Here is a 15,927-nt window from a genome sequence, read left to right as displayed (position 1 = left end):
GATCTCCGCCGAGAATGAGTTACCTCGCTGCTATCTCAAAGGCGGGATAGCTGGCCTAGCGGAGGGCCCCGCGTTCATTCCCCCATCCCGAAGAGGGGTCCTCGGCACCACATTGCGAGGCGGACGGATTTTAGTGATCCTTCTGCTATCTCGATCCTGCTGCATGGCCTGACTCACCATTCTCTGAACCTCCTCCATGGAAAGTGATAGGGGTGTAGAAGGTATCTCGACCAGGGGTGCCATTCGTCCCACCGGAGTAACCGGTGTGGCGGGGCTCTCCTGTCGGGACGCAGATGCTTCTACCGTTGCGAAGTGGACACCCGAGCCCTCTTCACCCATTGCCCTCTTTATCTTAGATCCTTGTATGACAAAAGAGAAAAGATGGGGTAACGAAACAGAATATTATAGCAAAAACAATAAAAACCCACATCTATAACTCAATGTTCCCACAGACGGCGCCATTTGATGTGCCAAATTTAGTCACATGCAATAATATAAGTTTACCCTTTTATTTTATTCTGTAAATTACTAGATTTTGCCATAGGTTCGAATATTCATACCTTGTATGTGTATGTGATCACTAAATAACGTAAACACGAGAGATTATTAAGCAATATGTGTGGTCTAATTAATTGATGATGTGCGTAAGATAATGGATACGAATGGCCCAATTTATTGAATTCCTTTCTTTACTCCTACTCAACTGGCCTTTTCTCTCTTTATGACCCAGTATATATACTACTACAATATGGGCATTTTTGGGCTTGTTTATATTTCCAAGATAGAAAAACCGTCAGCCTGTCTATTCGGCCACGTGGCATGTTCTCATTGGTTCTTTTCACTGTTCCTCCATCAGTTCAAGTCTGCCACCCCTCCTTTACGTCCCATAATTGTCCCCCTTTCTACTTTCGAGATGTCGACGTAATGCCTACTTTGTTAGGCGTGGAATTTATCTCGAAAGTCTATCTCGTAGGTTTTATACCTCGGTTTTCACGATAGTTGTGGTATTGGGCTTCCCTGATCTTGACCTGGGCCCAAGTTCGGGCCTGATTATCTGGGCCTCACTTAACTGGACTTGGGCTTCTCCTCAAGGCCAAAATTAGTCCGGATCACAATCGAAGTTTTCGGATCTCCAAAGTCTCAGCCTTCGTATGCCGACACCATCAGTGCAATAACCACCGATCTAGATTTTATGGCGGCACTAGCGGAATTAATCCATTAGCCTCGTCGTCGGCGTAAAAACGTAGTCATTTCGCAATGGGGTGGTGGGCGGTTGTGGGCTGGAATTTGGGGGTGGGTCTCGTTGTCGGAGTCAGGTCTAAGTTGTTGCAGTGAAGTTGTTCAGGTTCATCGCGGCGACAGAAGCACTGGGAACTGGACTACGGAGAGTAAGTGATGAACGTGAAAGAAGAATTAGAATCAGGGAAAAGAAAGGGAGAAAAAAATTTGAAAGAAAAGAAGAAAAAGAAGAAGAAACATGAACGGGGAAGTCAAAGGGAGAGAAAAAATTGAAAGAAAAGGAGAAAAAAAAAAAAAAAAAAAAAGATGAAGAAACGGGAAAGTCAAACCCAGCCAAGTTGGAAGTGAAAAGACAATTTTAGCCCTGTCAATCTCACGTGTGAGCCACATGCTCATAATTCCGATGAATTTTGCCGGAATATACCATTTTTAGGGCATCGTGCAACAAAAAGATGAGTTTAGGTAAAAACGTACCAAAAAAATTGTTTGGGGGGGCAAAGCGCAAAACGAGTATTAGTTTAGGGGGTGAAGTGCTTTTTACTCTTTAATAAATGGGGAAATTTGCTAGACACCCCTTATTTTGGACTTATATAGGTAGATATCATAGTTGTTAGATGAATATAGGCATAGGTCCTTTGACTCAAAAAAAGTAATATAAATAAAATAAAATAATTAGTGTATACACATACACCATCAATTAATAAGAAAACAAATCTCATATATCTTCTCTCTCCAATCTCACGTTTCTCTCACCCTATATTTAATCTCTCATCTCTTTCTCTTCCTCTGTGTCTCACGCCTTTCTCCCTCTCTCGAGCTTCTATGTTTTTTATTTCTTTTTCTTTACTTCTTTGATAAAGAAATATTATAGAGAAGGAAAAAAATAGGGATCTTTTTAGATTATGAGATGATTTCTTGGTGGAAGAATTAAAGAAGACAACAAAATTTCAGAAAATCCGAAATCATAGCCAAAATTCACATTATGTCTCTCGTATGTAGAACCTTTCCATTGTTTTTGTTGTTAGCAATTTCCGTTTACGGGTTGGTTTAACTTCATTTGTTGTTTGAAGAATTGCATTTGATGTTGAGATTCGATTACTCTGGTTTACAATTTGCAAGGTATGTCTTAAGTTACATTTTACAAATATTTTGTTTAATGTTTTAGTTGTTTGCAAATTGTTCCATAAACAATTTTTTGGTTGATGTTTTTAATGATGCTGATTTTTTTTTATTTTTTTTCAGTTTGCTGTTTGCCTTTGGCCAAGTCATAGGTAGTTTATTGCTTGCAATTCATTAATGCAAATTTTGCTGAATGTTTTTTTTCAGTTTGTTGTTTGCATTTGGCGAAGTCATAGGTAATTTTTTGTCTGTAATTCGGTAATACAAATTATGGATTTTGTTTTTTCAGTTTGCTGTTTGCATTTGGCGAAATCATAGGTATTTTGTTGTTTGCAATTCAATAATATAAAATCTAATTTTCAGTTTGCTATTTGCAGTTCGCGGAGTCATAGGCGTCGCAGTTCCCGGATCATAGGCGGTGGTAGGGTTGCGGTGGCGTTTTTAGAGTATGAGTTTGTAAAATAAATTGTATATATTTTTTTATGAATTAATTTATTTGTTTTAGTTAATATTTGGAAGAGAGATGTTTGGGAATTTGTTTTGATAGAGAGATTTTTGAGGATTTGATTTGATTTAATTAAGGGTATTTTTGCCATAGTAAATATTATTAATTTATTAAAACATTAAATTTTGACTTGGATTTACACACATAAATTATAATATAGAGGGACCTATAGCAAATTGCTCCTTAATAAATTTCATAATTGAGGGATGTGTTTGCGACATACTGCATAATTCAGTGGTGCAAGGGGAATTTTGGCCTATAAATTATTAGGATTAGGATCTTCTAGTTTCTTCGTATTCATGAATCTGAAGCGAAAAAGATGAGAAATTTTGAAATATAAAACAAAATCAGAGTGGAATTTCAGATTTGTCGACTATGATTTGAAATTTTTGATTCCGAAAGAATATTGTCGACGATTATGATTAGACATGAAACAAAGCTCGGGTGGAAATTATAATGAAATTTCTTATATTGTCGATTATGATTTGAATTTTTATATTTTGGGACATTATTTTTCATTTTCAATTCCAAAGTTTCCCAAAAATCATTTTTTTGGAATGAAATCGGAATATATATGAGATTTCAATTTTCGATCTAATTTTATTTTTGTAAAAAGAATTTCATCCAACAATTACATTTATAAGATCGATACTTAGCTTATTACATGTTCCTGTCATACGTAAATTGAGAGTGAATTGCATGTACTACACCCGTATGAAATTCGCAACTGCACGATCCCCTATGTCATAAAAAAATTAGCAAATGCCCCCTATGTTATTAGCCAAATGCGAAAACCTGCTTGGAGCTGATCGTGCGGCTCATTCGCCGCGTTTGCGATTTTTTCTTCCATTTTGCTTATGAAAGGACAAAAATACCCCGTGGTTTTTTGCAATAAAATAATTCATCCCTTAAACATATAATTTTTATAGGTAAGCAACTAAATTGAATTTTTAAAACAAATTCAGGAGTTAAATTGCAATTTTCCAGAACTTAATTAAAATCCTACCCTATCCCCTAATTTTCTTCCTCGTCTTCTCTTCTTCCTCTCCAAAATTTCTGGACTTGAAAAATTGAAAGGATTAGCTTAGGAAGGCCGAGGAGAGAGAGGGGTTAAGTAATGTTTGTGTTTGTTGGCGGTTGAATTGGGGTGGTTGTGGGCAGCGAATTTGCAGAAGGTGGTGTTGCGGCGTTGGAAGTGTCGGATGGAAGGACATGTGTCGGAGGTGAGGAAAAAATCGCGCTTCGCTGAAGGTGAACGAAGTGCGGGCAATGGTGGCGGAGCAAAGGCGGCTGAGGGCCAGAAATGGTAGATAAAGAACTGTGAAAACAGGGAAGATGACTTCTTTTTTTTTTTCAAGATGAGGAACCGTGGATTAGGGGGTATTTGTTAATTTTTTTATGATAAGAGAAATCGTGCAGTTGCGAATTTCAAATGGGTACTAAATGAAATTCACTCAATAAAAAAATAAATTTTGGAACATAATATTCTTTACAATTTTCGATTTTGGTTCATTGAATTTGAATTAATGTTTTTATTTCAATTTTTTTTTATTGAGAATGCTTTTTTGGATACATCCATCCCATTTTATTCCCTAAACAAAACCACTTTCCCCCACCTTAAAGAAAAAAATGGAGAAGAACTTGAGAGTTTTGCAATAGTTTATGTACAGGAAAAAAAAAAAAGTTTGGTTAAAAAATAAGTTGAATAACATATAAAATATTGAGAAATAAAAAAGTTGCTTCCCTCGGCAGTTTCAATGTTTAGTGGTCATTTCCCTGTTTTTGGCCATTTCACTACTATAGGGGAAGGTGTCCAAGGAGGGTGCTAGGCCAAGGTGCTAGCAACTTTGTCCAAGGTGCTAGCAACTTGGGGAAAGTTGCTAGCAACTTTGGCAAAAGAGGGCCTGCCGTGCCCCCCTTCGGCAGGAAAGGTGGGCCATTGATGGCGAGCGGGCGGCACCACCACCCAACGGTGGCGGCGCTCCGGCGGCGGCCGGTCGGAAAAAAAATACAATTTACATCAATTTCACATTTCAAGGGTGCAAAGTGGAATTAAGCCAAAATACATTTGGTCGTTCATGTTTCGAAAATTCAACACTTTTAATTATTTTCGTCAATTTTCCTTAACAGTAAATTGATGAAAATGACCAAAGGTGTTCAGTTAGTGAAATATGAGGGACCAAAAATATTTTCTCGTGAACATGGAGGACCAAATATGTAATTAGGCAAACTTGAGAGGGAAGAACTGTAATTTCCCCTTTATATAAATTTCAAGAAACACTGCAAAGAAAATATCCAACGGTAACACAAAAACAATGGTGGCCACGACAACCTTTGTGGCCTCAAACTCCAGCCCTCCTAATCCAAAATCACTCAATTTTACTCCATTTTCATCGGATTCGAAACCCTCCCGATACGACGTCGTACCGATAATCAACCGCCGTGCGCTTCTCGCTCTCACTTCACTCTCCACCACATTGATTCCATTTTGGGCATCTCCTCAAATCAAGAACCACAGCCATTATTACAATTATGCCGACTCCATTAATTTACCGGTCGCCGAAGCTCGTGGCCTCTTCCAAATGCCGCCTGCTCGCCTCACCAACAGGTAATTAAATATCTTTTTATTTTATTTTTTTGAAATTTATTCTGTTAGAAAAGAAAAAAAAACGTGGTCTTTGGATTATGTTTATATGTAAGAATCTTGGTTGACTTTTAAGACATAATATTCAAGAATCAAGATTGTTAACCGGATAGTTATGGTTTTTGATTTGGTTTTTTTGGTGCTTAATTAAAAGCCGGTAAAATGAAATCAGTTGTAATTTATATAAAATTTGAGGACAAAATGCAAATTCACCCCTATAAATTTTTCATTTTGTACTTTCCCCCCCTAATATTTTAAAAATGGGATACGCCCCCTTTGAATTATTATTTTGGTTGCAGTTTGACTCAGAAGCCAATTTTTTTAGGGCATTGTGCAACAAAAATAACATTTTAAAGGGACAACGTGCGAAAAAATAGTGTTTTCGAGGGGCAACGTGCAATAAAAATACTTAATTCCAATGAATAATCCATCGGAGTTTTGTTATCGGGGCAATGCGCAGCAAAAATAACATTATGAAGGGGATATTCACTTTTTAAAAAAATTGAGGGGTTAAAATGCAAAAATTAGAACTTTACAGGGAGTGATGTGCAATCCCTAAATCTGATAAGATAAGAGAATTTGGGGTGGGAATTGAGGTAGAAGAGCAGACAAGTAATTTCACTTGGGCCCAATTATCATTTCCTAGACTCCCAAAACGTTGCCGTTGTTCAAATATTTAGGAAAATTTTAGTTTTCATCCCTCAAGTTTGCACCGATTTCATATTTGACCTCTTATGTTCTCAAAAAAAATACATTTGGTCCCTCATGTATAAAATATAAAAAAACTCAACACTTTTAGCCATTTCTGTCAAATTTCCGTCAGTACTAACGGAACTGAGTGTGTGCTCATCACTTTCTTAACTGACGGAGTAACGAAAATTGACGGAAATGACCTTATCTGTTCAATTATTGAAAAATGAGGGACCAAAAGTGTTGTTTAATGAACATGGGGACCAAATGTGAAATCGGTGCAAACTTGAAGGATGAAAACTGTAATTTTCCATATTTGCGTGTGTGTGTGTGTGTGTGTGTGTGTGTGTGTGTGTGTGAAATTAACGGGTGGAAAACTACCTGGCATATGAGAGCTAGGGAACGGGCACAATTAATAGGGTAAATTACAATCACCGCCCGAAGGTAAGGTCTATTTATGAAAAAAGCCCTTCATTTTTCCATAATCACATCCACCCCCTCGTACTTTGTAGATTTCTTACATTAACACCCTTTTGTAGGGGTTGGATGTAAGAAATTTACAAACCGCAAGGAACAAGATGTAATTTTCCAAAAGGAAGGGGTTTTTTCATAATTACATTATACCTCAGGGAGGTGGTTGTAGTTTTACCCTTAATAGTAATCCAATGTCTTTTATCATTTTGTCAATTGTTATTGCACACATAAAACAAAAATAATAAAACTTTGATTTTAATTTTGGGGACTTCTTTTTTATTTAATTTAATTTATTTATTTATTTCTTTGGGTAAAAGGTACTATTTGGTGAGAGCAGGGGAATCTGAATACGAAAGCTTGGGCGTAATCAACACGAATCCGGTGGCTAAAACGTCGATGGATAACGGATTATCGGGAATCGGTAAAAAGCAGACGGTCAAAGCTGCATTTGACCTAAAGTCAATGGGGGCATGTGAAAATAGCTGTTGGATTTGGCCTTCTATTACTCAGAGAGCATATCAAGCTGCTGAAATTATTGCTGCTGTTAATGGTGTCAATAGAAGGTTATTATTTTGCTTATTTTTTTTCAATTTAATTTAATTTTTTTTTAAATAGACTTAGATTTCTAATTTATATACTATGTTTTATGTATTTATGCAGTCATATAGTCCCCGAATATAGCTTCTTGGATGCTCGGGGATTGGGAGCGTATGAAGGGAAAAAACTCGATTCCGTTTACGAGGTAGAAATCACCCAATCTTGTGAATTTGAATCATTAATTTGGAGTTTATTGCATTTAGCACCCCTTGTGTTACATCGAATTGCTAAAAAAGTCCCTATGTTGTAAATATTAGCAAAAAACTCCATGTGATGTCTTTTTTAGCATATAACCCCCTACATGGTGAGTTTTTAGGGGGTTGTTTGGCAAAAAAAAAAAGTTATATCATAGAGGGGTTTTGCTACTATTTTTAACACGGGGACGTTTTTAGCAATTCGGTTAACACGTGGGTGATAAATGCAATGAACCCCATTAATTTGGTGTTCCCTCGTTGGACGGTATTATTATAATTATTAGGGTAAATTACAACCACTCCTGAGGTATGGTCAAATTACGAAACACCCTCCCCCCCCCCCCCTCTTGATTGGGTAATTACTATTTACAACCACCCCCTCAACTATAAATCTTCTTACACGTCGTCCACCCTTGCGGTTTCAAATTTAATGGAATCTTCTAGTAGATTATATGTAATATTATCACTTTTGTACCCGTTTTATCCCATTCGAGCTCCACATTTTGAAGCAAGGTGATCATAAGATGTGCTTTTTGGCTTGTATATATCAGATTTTGGTGCATCAAAAACAATATTTTTACACCAAAAGAGTACAAACTAGAGCACATTCTACGAATCTAGATGATTATGTCGAATTTGATACCATAAAGGTGGAGGTGTAAGAAGATTCATAGTTGATGAGTAGATGTAATTATCCAAACAAGATGAATTTTTTCGTAATTTGACCATACCTCAGGGGTGGTTTGTAATTTACCCTTATCATTATTATTATTCTTAGTTTTAAAATTGAAATTTTGTTACAAATGGAACTAGGTTTACGCCTCGGATAATGTTTCTCCAAATATAAAGCCGCCTCCAATAAACGATGGAACACCGAACGAAAGTGTTAGGGATGTTTTTGTTCGTGTGACGCAATTAATGTCGATTCTCGAGACCCAATATTCCGAAGACACGGTTATTATTGTTTCTCCAGATTCGGACAACTTGAGTGTCCTACAGGCTGGTTTACTCGGGCTCGAATTACGAAGGCAAGTAGTTTTCAAATTTGTTCTCCTTGTTTTTATTTTTAAAATGTGTGTTTGTTAGTCGAGTTTATTGCATTTAGCGCCTCTATATTATATCAAATTATTAAAAAAAATCCCAGTGTTATAAATATAGCAAATCACACCCCCCATGATGCATTTTCTTAGCACACAACCCCTTAAATGATGCGTTGTATGGGTAGTTTGCAAATATAATTGAACCATAGGGGAGTTTTGCTAATATTATAATAAAAAGAGTTTTTTTTTTAACAATTAGAGTGAAACACAGGGTGTTGAATGCAATTTTTCCCCCTCAAATTGCATTCAACACCCTGTATTTTGAATGCAATTTGAGGGAAAAATACAGTTTTTATCCCTCAAGTTTGCACCGATTTCACATTTGGTCCTAATGTTCTCAAAAAACACATTTGGTCTCTCATGTTTTCAAAAAATTCAACATTTGTAGCCATTTCCGTCAATTTCGCGTTAAAACTAACGGAATCAAGCGTGTGCCCATCACTGCCTTAACTAACGGACTAACGATAAATTGACGAAAATGATCAAAAGTGTTAAATTATTGGAACATTATGGACCAAATGTGGTTTTTTTTTTTATTGTGAACATGGAGGACCAAATGTGAAATCGGTACAAACTTGAGGGTTAAAAACTGTAATTTCTCCATTTTTTGAAATCTAAAATTGAGATTTGAAATCTTTAAAACATGTGTGTTGTACATGATCAAGAGTGCTACTGCAAAAGCATGTATCTCGACTAAGATTTGAAATTGATTTTTAATATTTTCGATTTTGGATTTTATCGAATATATGCAGGCACAGTGATCTTGCTTTCGGGCCGGGCGAAGTGAGGTTCGTTGATGCTAGTAGCATACCGACTTATAAACAACCTAAGTCTGCAGTTTACAAGTGCTTAAATCCCCCAAACTGCAATTAGATTTTATTCATTACTACTATATTTGTATATAAAACTACCCGCAGTAATTTTTTAGTGCCGTATTTTATCTCCGGTCGTGTAATTTATTCGATTTCGAAAGCTTCTCAACTCGTGTAATTTATTGTTTGAAAGAGCAACATTGCAAACCAAGATAGTAATATTAATATTAATAGGGTAATATTACTGTGTTAACTACAAGATTGGAGATTATTGTAGACAGTAAAATTGCAATCCAATTATATAACACAGAGTAATATAGTAATATTACTTTATGTTGGTCAAACAATCGGAAGAAAAAAAAAATTGACGCCGGAGACCAGCAATATATTCCAATTTCAAAAAAAAAATAGAAATTTCAAATATTCCAAAAATCATACAAGTTTGAAAATTCGGAAGTTTTTGGATTGTTTTTGGAAATTTCAAACAAAAAAATTCAAAAATTAAGAACTCCTAGCATGAATTTCACCATTGACCCATTTTGAATTTCAAAAAAAATCAAGTCATCTATTTGAATCACATCTATCATAGAATTAGATTGAAAATTAGAGATTCCAAAAGTTCTATATACATTTCCGATTTAAAAAAAAAAAAAAAAAATCGGAAAAAATTCGAAAATCGGAAATTTGAAAACCGGAGTGAAAAGCAGTGTTCTAAAATTGAAAATTTTAGAAATAAAATAGGCGAAAATTGGAAATTACGTTACGACCTACACTCCTAAGAATGATGTATGTTCACTCACACGTTACGACTTTTTTTTACCCTTTTATATGAGTTTTGTTGTGATTGAGGCACAAGCACGGAATTCGATTTGCTTGTTAGCGATAGCTCGTGACCTTTTCTCGTCTCCAAGTGATTAGTAAAATTTTGAAATATTGATTTCATTTGGGTTCTTCTTATAATTAACGATATCTAAATTTATTGTGAAACCGAAACTGAAATTGAAACCGAACCGAACCGAACCGAATCCAAAGGTTAGAAGATAATTTTCGACTGCATTCCATGTAATTTATTTGATTATTTCTTGTAACATAGTAGATTAGTGGTACTTAGTAAAAAATGGCACGTTTCCAAATTTTCTTTTGTCATCCTTTTCTCCATATTTATTTATTTTTCAAGAAACGCAAAAGAAAGTAAATTACTTAAATGCCATTCACTAAATGTACTTAAATGAAAGTAAATTATTTAATTAGTCCATTAGTACATGACACGGGGCAATTAAGCTTTTTGGGTCATTCTTGAAAATGACTGATTATTATTTAATTTGCCATTTAAATTAATTTATGCCGACCTAAAAAATCGACCCACCAAAAAATCATCTTTTAGAGACGAAGTATTTCTTTTATTTATAATAATATCATGTTAATTTTTTTTTTTTTTAATAATCTATTGATCTTTGGTGTATCTAAAAACATAATGCAGGTTGGATGATTTGGAGATGGGGGCAACTATTTTGAATCCCAACTTTTGCTTACTTGAATACTACCAAGTTTAAAACCAAAATTGAGTACAAATTTATCAGTTTTTTCTTACTTTAATACCAAAATAAAAAGAAAAGTACCAAAACACCCTTTCATCAAAATATCAATTATATCAAATTTTTTTAGAAATTACCTATTCAAAAACCAAATTAAAAAAAAAAAAAAAAAAAACTTTTGTTGTAAAAAAAAAACCTCCACCGGTGTCTTCTCCTCTCCAACCCTCACCGCCGCCGCCGCCGACCCCCCCCCCCCCCCCCCCCCCCCCGACGCCGCCGCCGCTTCTTCGTCCGTTGTTATCAACCCGCTGAACGCCACCGTACGCCGCCGCCGCGTTTGTACAAGTAATAGTTTTTTTTGAATTTTTTTTTCTTTAATATTTTCGAATTGTTTGATATGGGTAACTAGGATTTGATTGTTTTAGGTAGAAATGATCGTTAATTAGTAATGGGTGCATCTAATTTCAGTCGATTTGAGCATTGATTTGAGATTTGTGGGTCGGTTCTTCGTTCACATTTTTCGACCTGTACATGTCGATTTTTGATGAATTTTCGACAGGTTGAGGTCGAAAATTCATCAAAAATCGACATATACAGGTCGAAAAATGTGAAATCTTGAAATTGGATTTTTGGTAATTCGACAGATTGCTGTCGGAATTTGGATTAGTTTTCGACAGCTAGCTGTCGAATTTTGATCCAATTTTCGACAGCTAGATGTCGAATTTGATCTGTGTATTTTTTTTTTTTTTTTTTAAATTATTAATTTGTTTTCTTTCCTATTTTTATTTGCTTGTGTTTATATTATGTATATTAATTTTTATTTGTGTGTTATTTTGCAGTGGAAGAACCACGTGAACCTCGTATACCTCCGACTGTCTCGAACCGTAAGAAGAGGAAGGAATTATCCGATAGAGGCAAGGGCATAGCAATCACGACCAAGAAAAAGACCACGACCAAGAAGAAGTCTGGAGAGGGTTCTTCGTCAACGAATCCGGTGCCGGCTCTACCTTCGACTGTAGAAGTTGGTGATTCGAGCAACGAACCGGTCCGAGGTCCCGAGATACCGGAATTGTACACAAATTTTGATAAGCACATTGCTTATCATATTGTGAACGGAGGGCCAGATCGCTCGGAGCGCGGCTCAGAATTTCGAATTCGAAATCACACAGGAACTTTGAAAGGTTGGGAGCCGGCGCCGTTTATTACAGAGGTAGTACAAAGATGTGGATTAATGTCAGTTGTACAAGCATCGTACAACACTGTGGACGGCCATCTACTTAGAGCCTTCGTAGAGAGATGGCAGCCAGCTACCAACACATTTCACTTACCTGTTGGAGAGATGACCATCACACTTGACGATGTGAGTATGTTGGTCGGTTTGCCAGTTGTTGGGCGTACCGTATCTTGCGAGCGTTTGCCAAATGGTTGCGCAATCGAGTTTTTGCATCGAGATCGGCACATTCAAAGAGCTTCTGGTATTCCGATAATTCTTCGTCGATGGTTGGTAGGATGACTTGGTCTGTGGTCGCGACGGGCTCCATACTCATGTGTTTCCAATACGAGCCTATTAACTCAAGTGGGATAGGACATTTGTTCACAACAACATACTCATGAAGTTCATGGCGACATGGTAGACTGTGGGTTGTTCGGATGGCGCAACTACAACCCATATCGCTCGGTTGCAATAGTTTCGTATTGTCCACCTCAACTTTGAGTAGTTGCAGAGCGTATTTTGAGATACTTCCACGAAGCTCATTGTATATCAACGTTTTGAAAGTGTGCTCGTAAGTATTTTTACTTACTTCAAAGGAAGCCTTGATGTCATTGTGTTGTTCGACAATTTGATTGTGGACTTTCGTATACAAATCCACAAATTTGTCAGTTGAATTATGCACATCCCTTTTCATTCGTCCGTGTGCCCCCTCCACCCTATTAGAAGTGTACGTTCCAAAATGAGTATACTTATTTGTCCACACCGATACAAGTCTCTCCTTGTACGAATCCAACCATGAATTAGCTACATATTCTATAGCCGGGAGATAACCGATAAATGTTCTTTTCAAATCCTCCCAATCCTCATTGAACTCCTCTATGGTATTTCTTTCAATAAGAGCCGAAAAACTCGACTGAAATTGCTTCCATTTGGTGATGTCCTTTGGGAACAATTTCTTACAATTGGCCACTATATTCTTGTTCACATGCCACCGACACAGCAAGTGATGACTCGATGGATACACATTGGCCACTGCTTTCATTAAACCCAAATCTCGATCTCTTACAATGCAATTAGGCCGAGGACAACTGGTCATGGCCTCCTTCAAACAACGTAACGCCCATTCAAAATTTTCCGTCTTTTCGTGGTCCAAGTATGCAAAGGCAATTGAGAACGTCTTGTTGGTACAAGTAAAACCCACAATCTCAAGAAATGGGAGTCCGTAACGATTGGTCTTGTACGTGCAATCGATGACGAATACGTACGGATACGACTGTGCCAACTTAATGCATTTCGGGTGGATCCAAAACAAGTCGGTAATCGCATTCAACTCGTTCGATCTATGGTACGAGAGGTATTCATCTTCTTTCAACTTGACGAACAATGATTGCAATTGAGATCTCCCATCCAATTCACTGAAATTTAACTTAGAGATAGTATTGTAAACTGTCTTCATACCAGTTACATTAGACGGGTCCTTTTGCTTCAATGCTCTTAGAATTGCCCTTGGTTTCACCATTGCTTTCTTCATAGTGTGAACAAAGGAAACATCCTCCTTTGATAATCTTCCAGCATAAGAGTGTCCGTGCAAGTTTTCGAATAAGTTGTGGTTGTGAATACCACTATGAACATCCAAGTTCCACTCAGCCTTTTCATCATCCTTGTGTTCTCTTGTCCCCTTCAATTTAAACGGACAATTGCATTTCTTTGAACCGGTGCTCCTTTTTCCCGGTCTTTGATCATCTTCACCTGGTACCTTCTTGCCAACATAATGGCCCCCACGCTCACAACGAACAATCACATACGGTGTCATACGTCCTCTATCCCCGTCACTCGAACCCCCAATCATTAACACCATTCCAATTCTTTTACATACTTCACGAACCCATGCCAATAAAGCTTCTTTTGTTGGGAATTTTTCTGACGTAGTAAATGAATGGGTGCAATCGATCTACACAAAAGTGTCGAAAATATAAGACAAGTAAATTTGCAACAGGAACCAAATCGACACTTAAGTGTCGAAAATAGAGGTCACTTTCGACGCCTAGGTGTCGAATTATGATACAATTTTCGACACATTAGTGTCGAAAATTTGGGTAATTTTCGACACTTAAGTGTCGAAAATTGTATCATAATTCGACAACTAGGCGTCGAAACTTAAGGGTATTTTCGACACATTCACGTCGAAAAATAAGGGTATTTTCGACCTGTATGTGTCGAAAATACATGGCGAGTTTTAAAAAAAAAAAAATCAAAATCGATGTTTTAGCTCAAAAAATACATGAATACATACCTGAATGGGTTCTCCTTGCTCGTAAACTACCATTCTATTGTCATTTGACGCCATTTTGCAAGTTGTGTAAGGTTTTGATTTCTTTTGTTTTGGGGTTTTTTAGGAGGGTTTTTGGGGAGGGAGAAGAAGGAGGTGGAGGAGGTGAGGGGTTTGTGAGTGAGGAGGGAAATGTTTTTTTTAGGTTTTTGATTATTTGGTATTTAAGAAAGAAAAATAGTATTTGTAATATTTTTTGGTTTTAATTTTCATTAAGGGCATTAAAGTAATTTACAATTAATTATTTATTTTTTATTTTTTTGGTATTCAAGTGAGCAAAAATTAGTATTTGAAATAGTGATCCCCTTTGGAGATTGGTGCTATTGAACACGTAAACATTCAATTAGGAATTTCGAGTTTTTTATTTTAAGTCAAACTCAATTGTGTAAAAAATTATAGTTAGCTATTTAAATTTGAGTTTTTATGCCATTGGTCGAAATTGGAACGAAATATCTGATTTCTGTTAATTCATATCTGATTTCTTTTTTTAGTTTTGAAACAATATTTTTCAATCTGAATTTTGAAATTCCGATTTTCACTTTTTCCGAAATTCTGACTTCTGATTTTCTGGAAATTATTTGGATTGGAATTGGTTTTATATGAGATTTCGTATTCAGATTCGATTTAAGTTCCGAATATAATTCCAAATGTTCTGATTTTTTTCTCGAATAGTATACTTAAAATACCCATATCATTAGGGTAAATTACGAAAAACAACTGAGCTTAGGTTAAATAACGAAAAACGCCCCCACCTATCCGTAATAACCAAAATCCCCTTCTGATTAACTTTTGATCGAGGTTTTTAACAGAAAATGTGTACAATCTATTATATCTTCTGTTAAATAGGTTATAAATAAAAGAAAATGTCTGAAATTGTGTAGTCTAATCTCTAGAATAAAAAAATAAAATAAAAATTATGTGAAAAGTCATATTGTAAAGGAGTTGATGTAAGACATATACAATTCTCAGAGGGATTTTTGGTAACTACGAACAGGTGAAGTGTTTTTCGTTATTAGGCCTAGTTCAGAAGGTTTTTCATAATTTACCCGTATTATAATGTATTTTATATATACGTGACCAAATATTGAAAGTTTTCGAATTTCGCTAATTACAATCCGAGAAATCGGCTTTGAACAAGTTTTTTCTTTCCGATTTCTCAAATTCCGATTTCTGAGTTTTTTTGGAACATAATTGGAACTAGTTTTTTACTTGTGAAAAGAAAAACGGATCTTTTTTCGAAAGGACTGATTCCGACCGATCTATCCGATTTACACCCTTAATCCCTACCATCCGTCCGATTTATACCCCTAATCCCAACACTTCTTAAATCACTCCATAACTCCCTATTGTCTCTAACCATTTCAAAAAACTAATAGTCCGTTAGAATTCTATGCCCATTAGAGTTTCTAACAATTTTCCAGGGAGTGACTATAATTACGATACTACAGGGACCTTAAAATTATTTTCGCAAAACTT

At 36.1% G+C, this 15,927-nt stretch overlaps 2 protein-coding genes across 2 annotated transcripts; one reads left to right on the top strand and one right to left on the bottom strand.

Annotated features, from left to right (window-relative positions):
- The first annotated feature begins 5,133 nt into the window (after positions 1-5,133).
- On the top strand, positions 5,134-9,633 carry LOC105952217 (Phosphoglycerate mutase family protein). Its single transcript, XM_012975747.2, has 5 exons — positions 5,134-5,471; positions 6,989-7,234; positions 7,332-7,413; positions 8,276-8,490; positions 9,315-9,633. The coding sequence occupies exons 1-5, from the start codon at positions 5,179-5,181 to the stop codon at positions 9,433-9,435; spliced, it is 957 nt and encodes a 318-aa protein (XP_012831201.2). The 5' UTR covers positions 5,134-5,178; the 3' UTR covers positions 9,436-9,633.
- Positions 9,634-12,526: 2,893 nt separating this feature from the next.
- On the bottom strand, positions 12,527-13,980 carry LOC105967010 (protein FAR1-RELATED SEQUENCE 5-like). Its single transcript, XM_088823337.1, has 2 exons — positions 12,712-13,980; positions 12,527-12,568 (listed from the first exon to the last, which is right to left on the bottom strand). The coding sequence occupies exons 1-2, from the start codon at positions 13,978-13,980 to the stop codon at positions 12,527-12,529; spliced, it is 1,311 nt and encodes a 436-aa protein (XP_088679463.1).
- Positions 13,981-15,927: the final 1,947 nt, after the last annotated feature.

Source organism: Erythranthe guttata, chromosome 9 (assembly GCF_056151865.1).
Source record: "Erythranthe guttata isolate IM_541 chromosome 9, IM_541, whole genome shotgun sequence".
NCBI classification, from domain to species: Eukaryota; Viridiplantae; Streptophyta; class Magnoliopsida; order Lamiales; family Phrymaceae; genus Erythranthe; species Erythranthe guttata.
The sequence above is the reverse complement of the archived record's forward strand: the minus strand, read 5'-3'. Positions and strand labels throughout refer to the sequence as shown.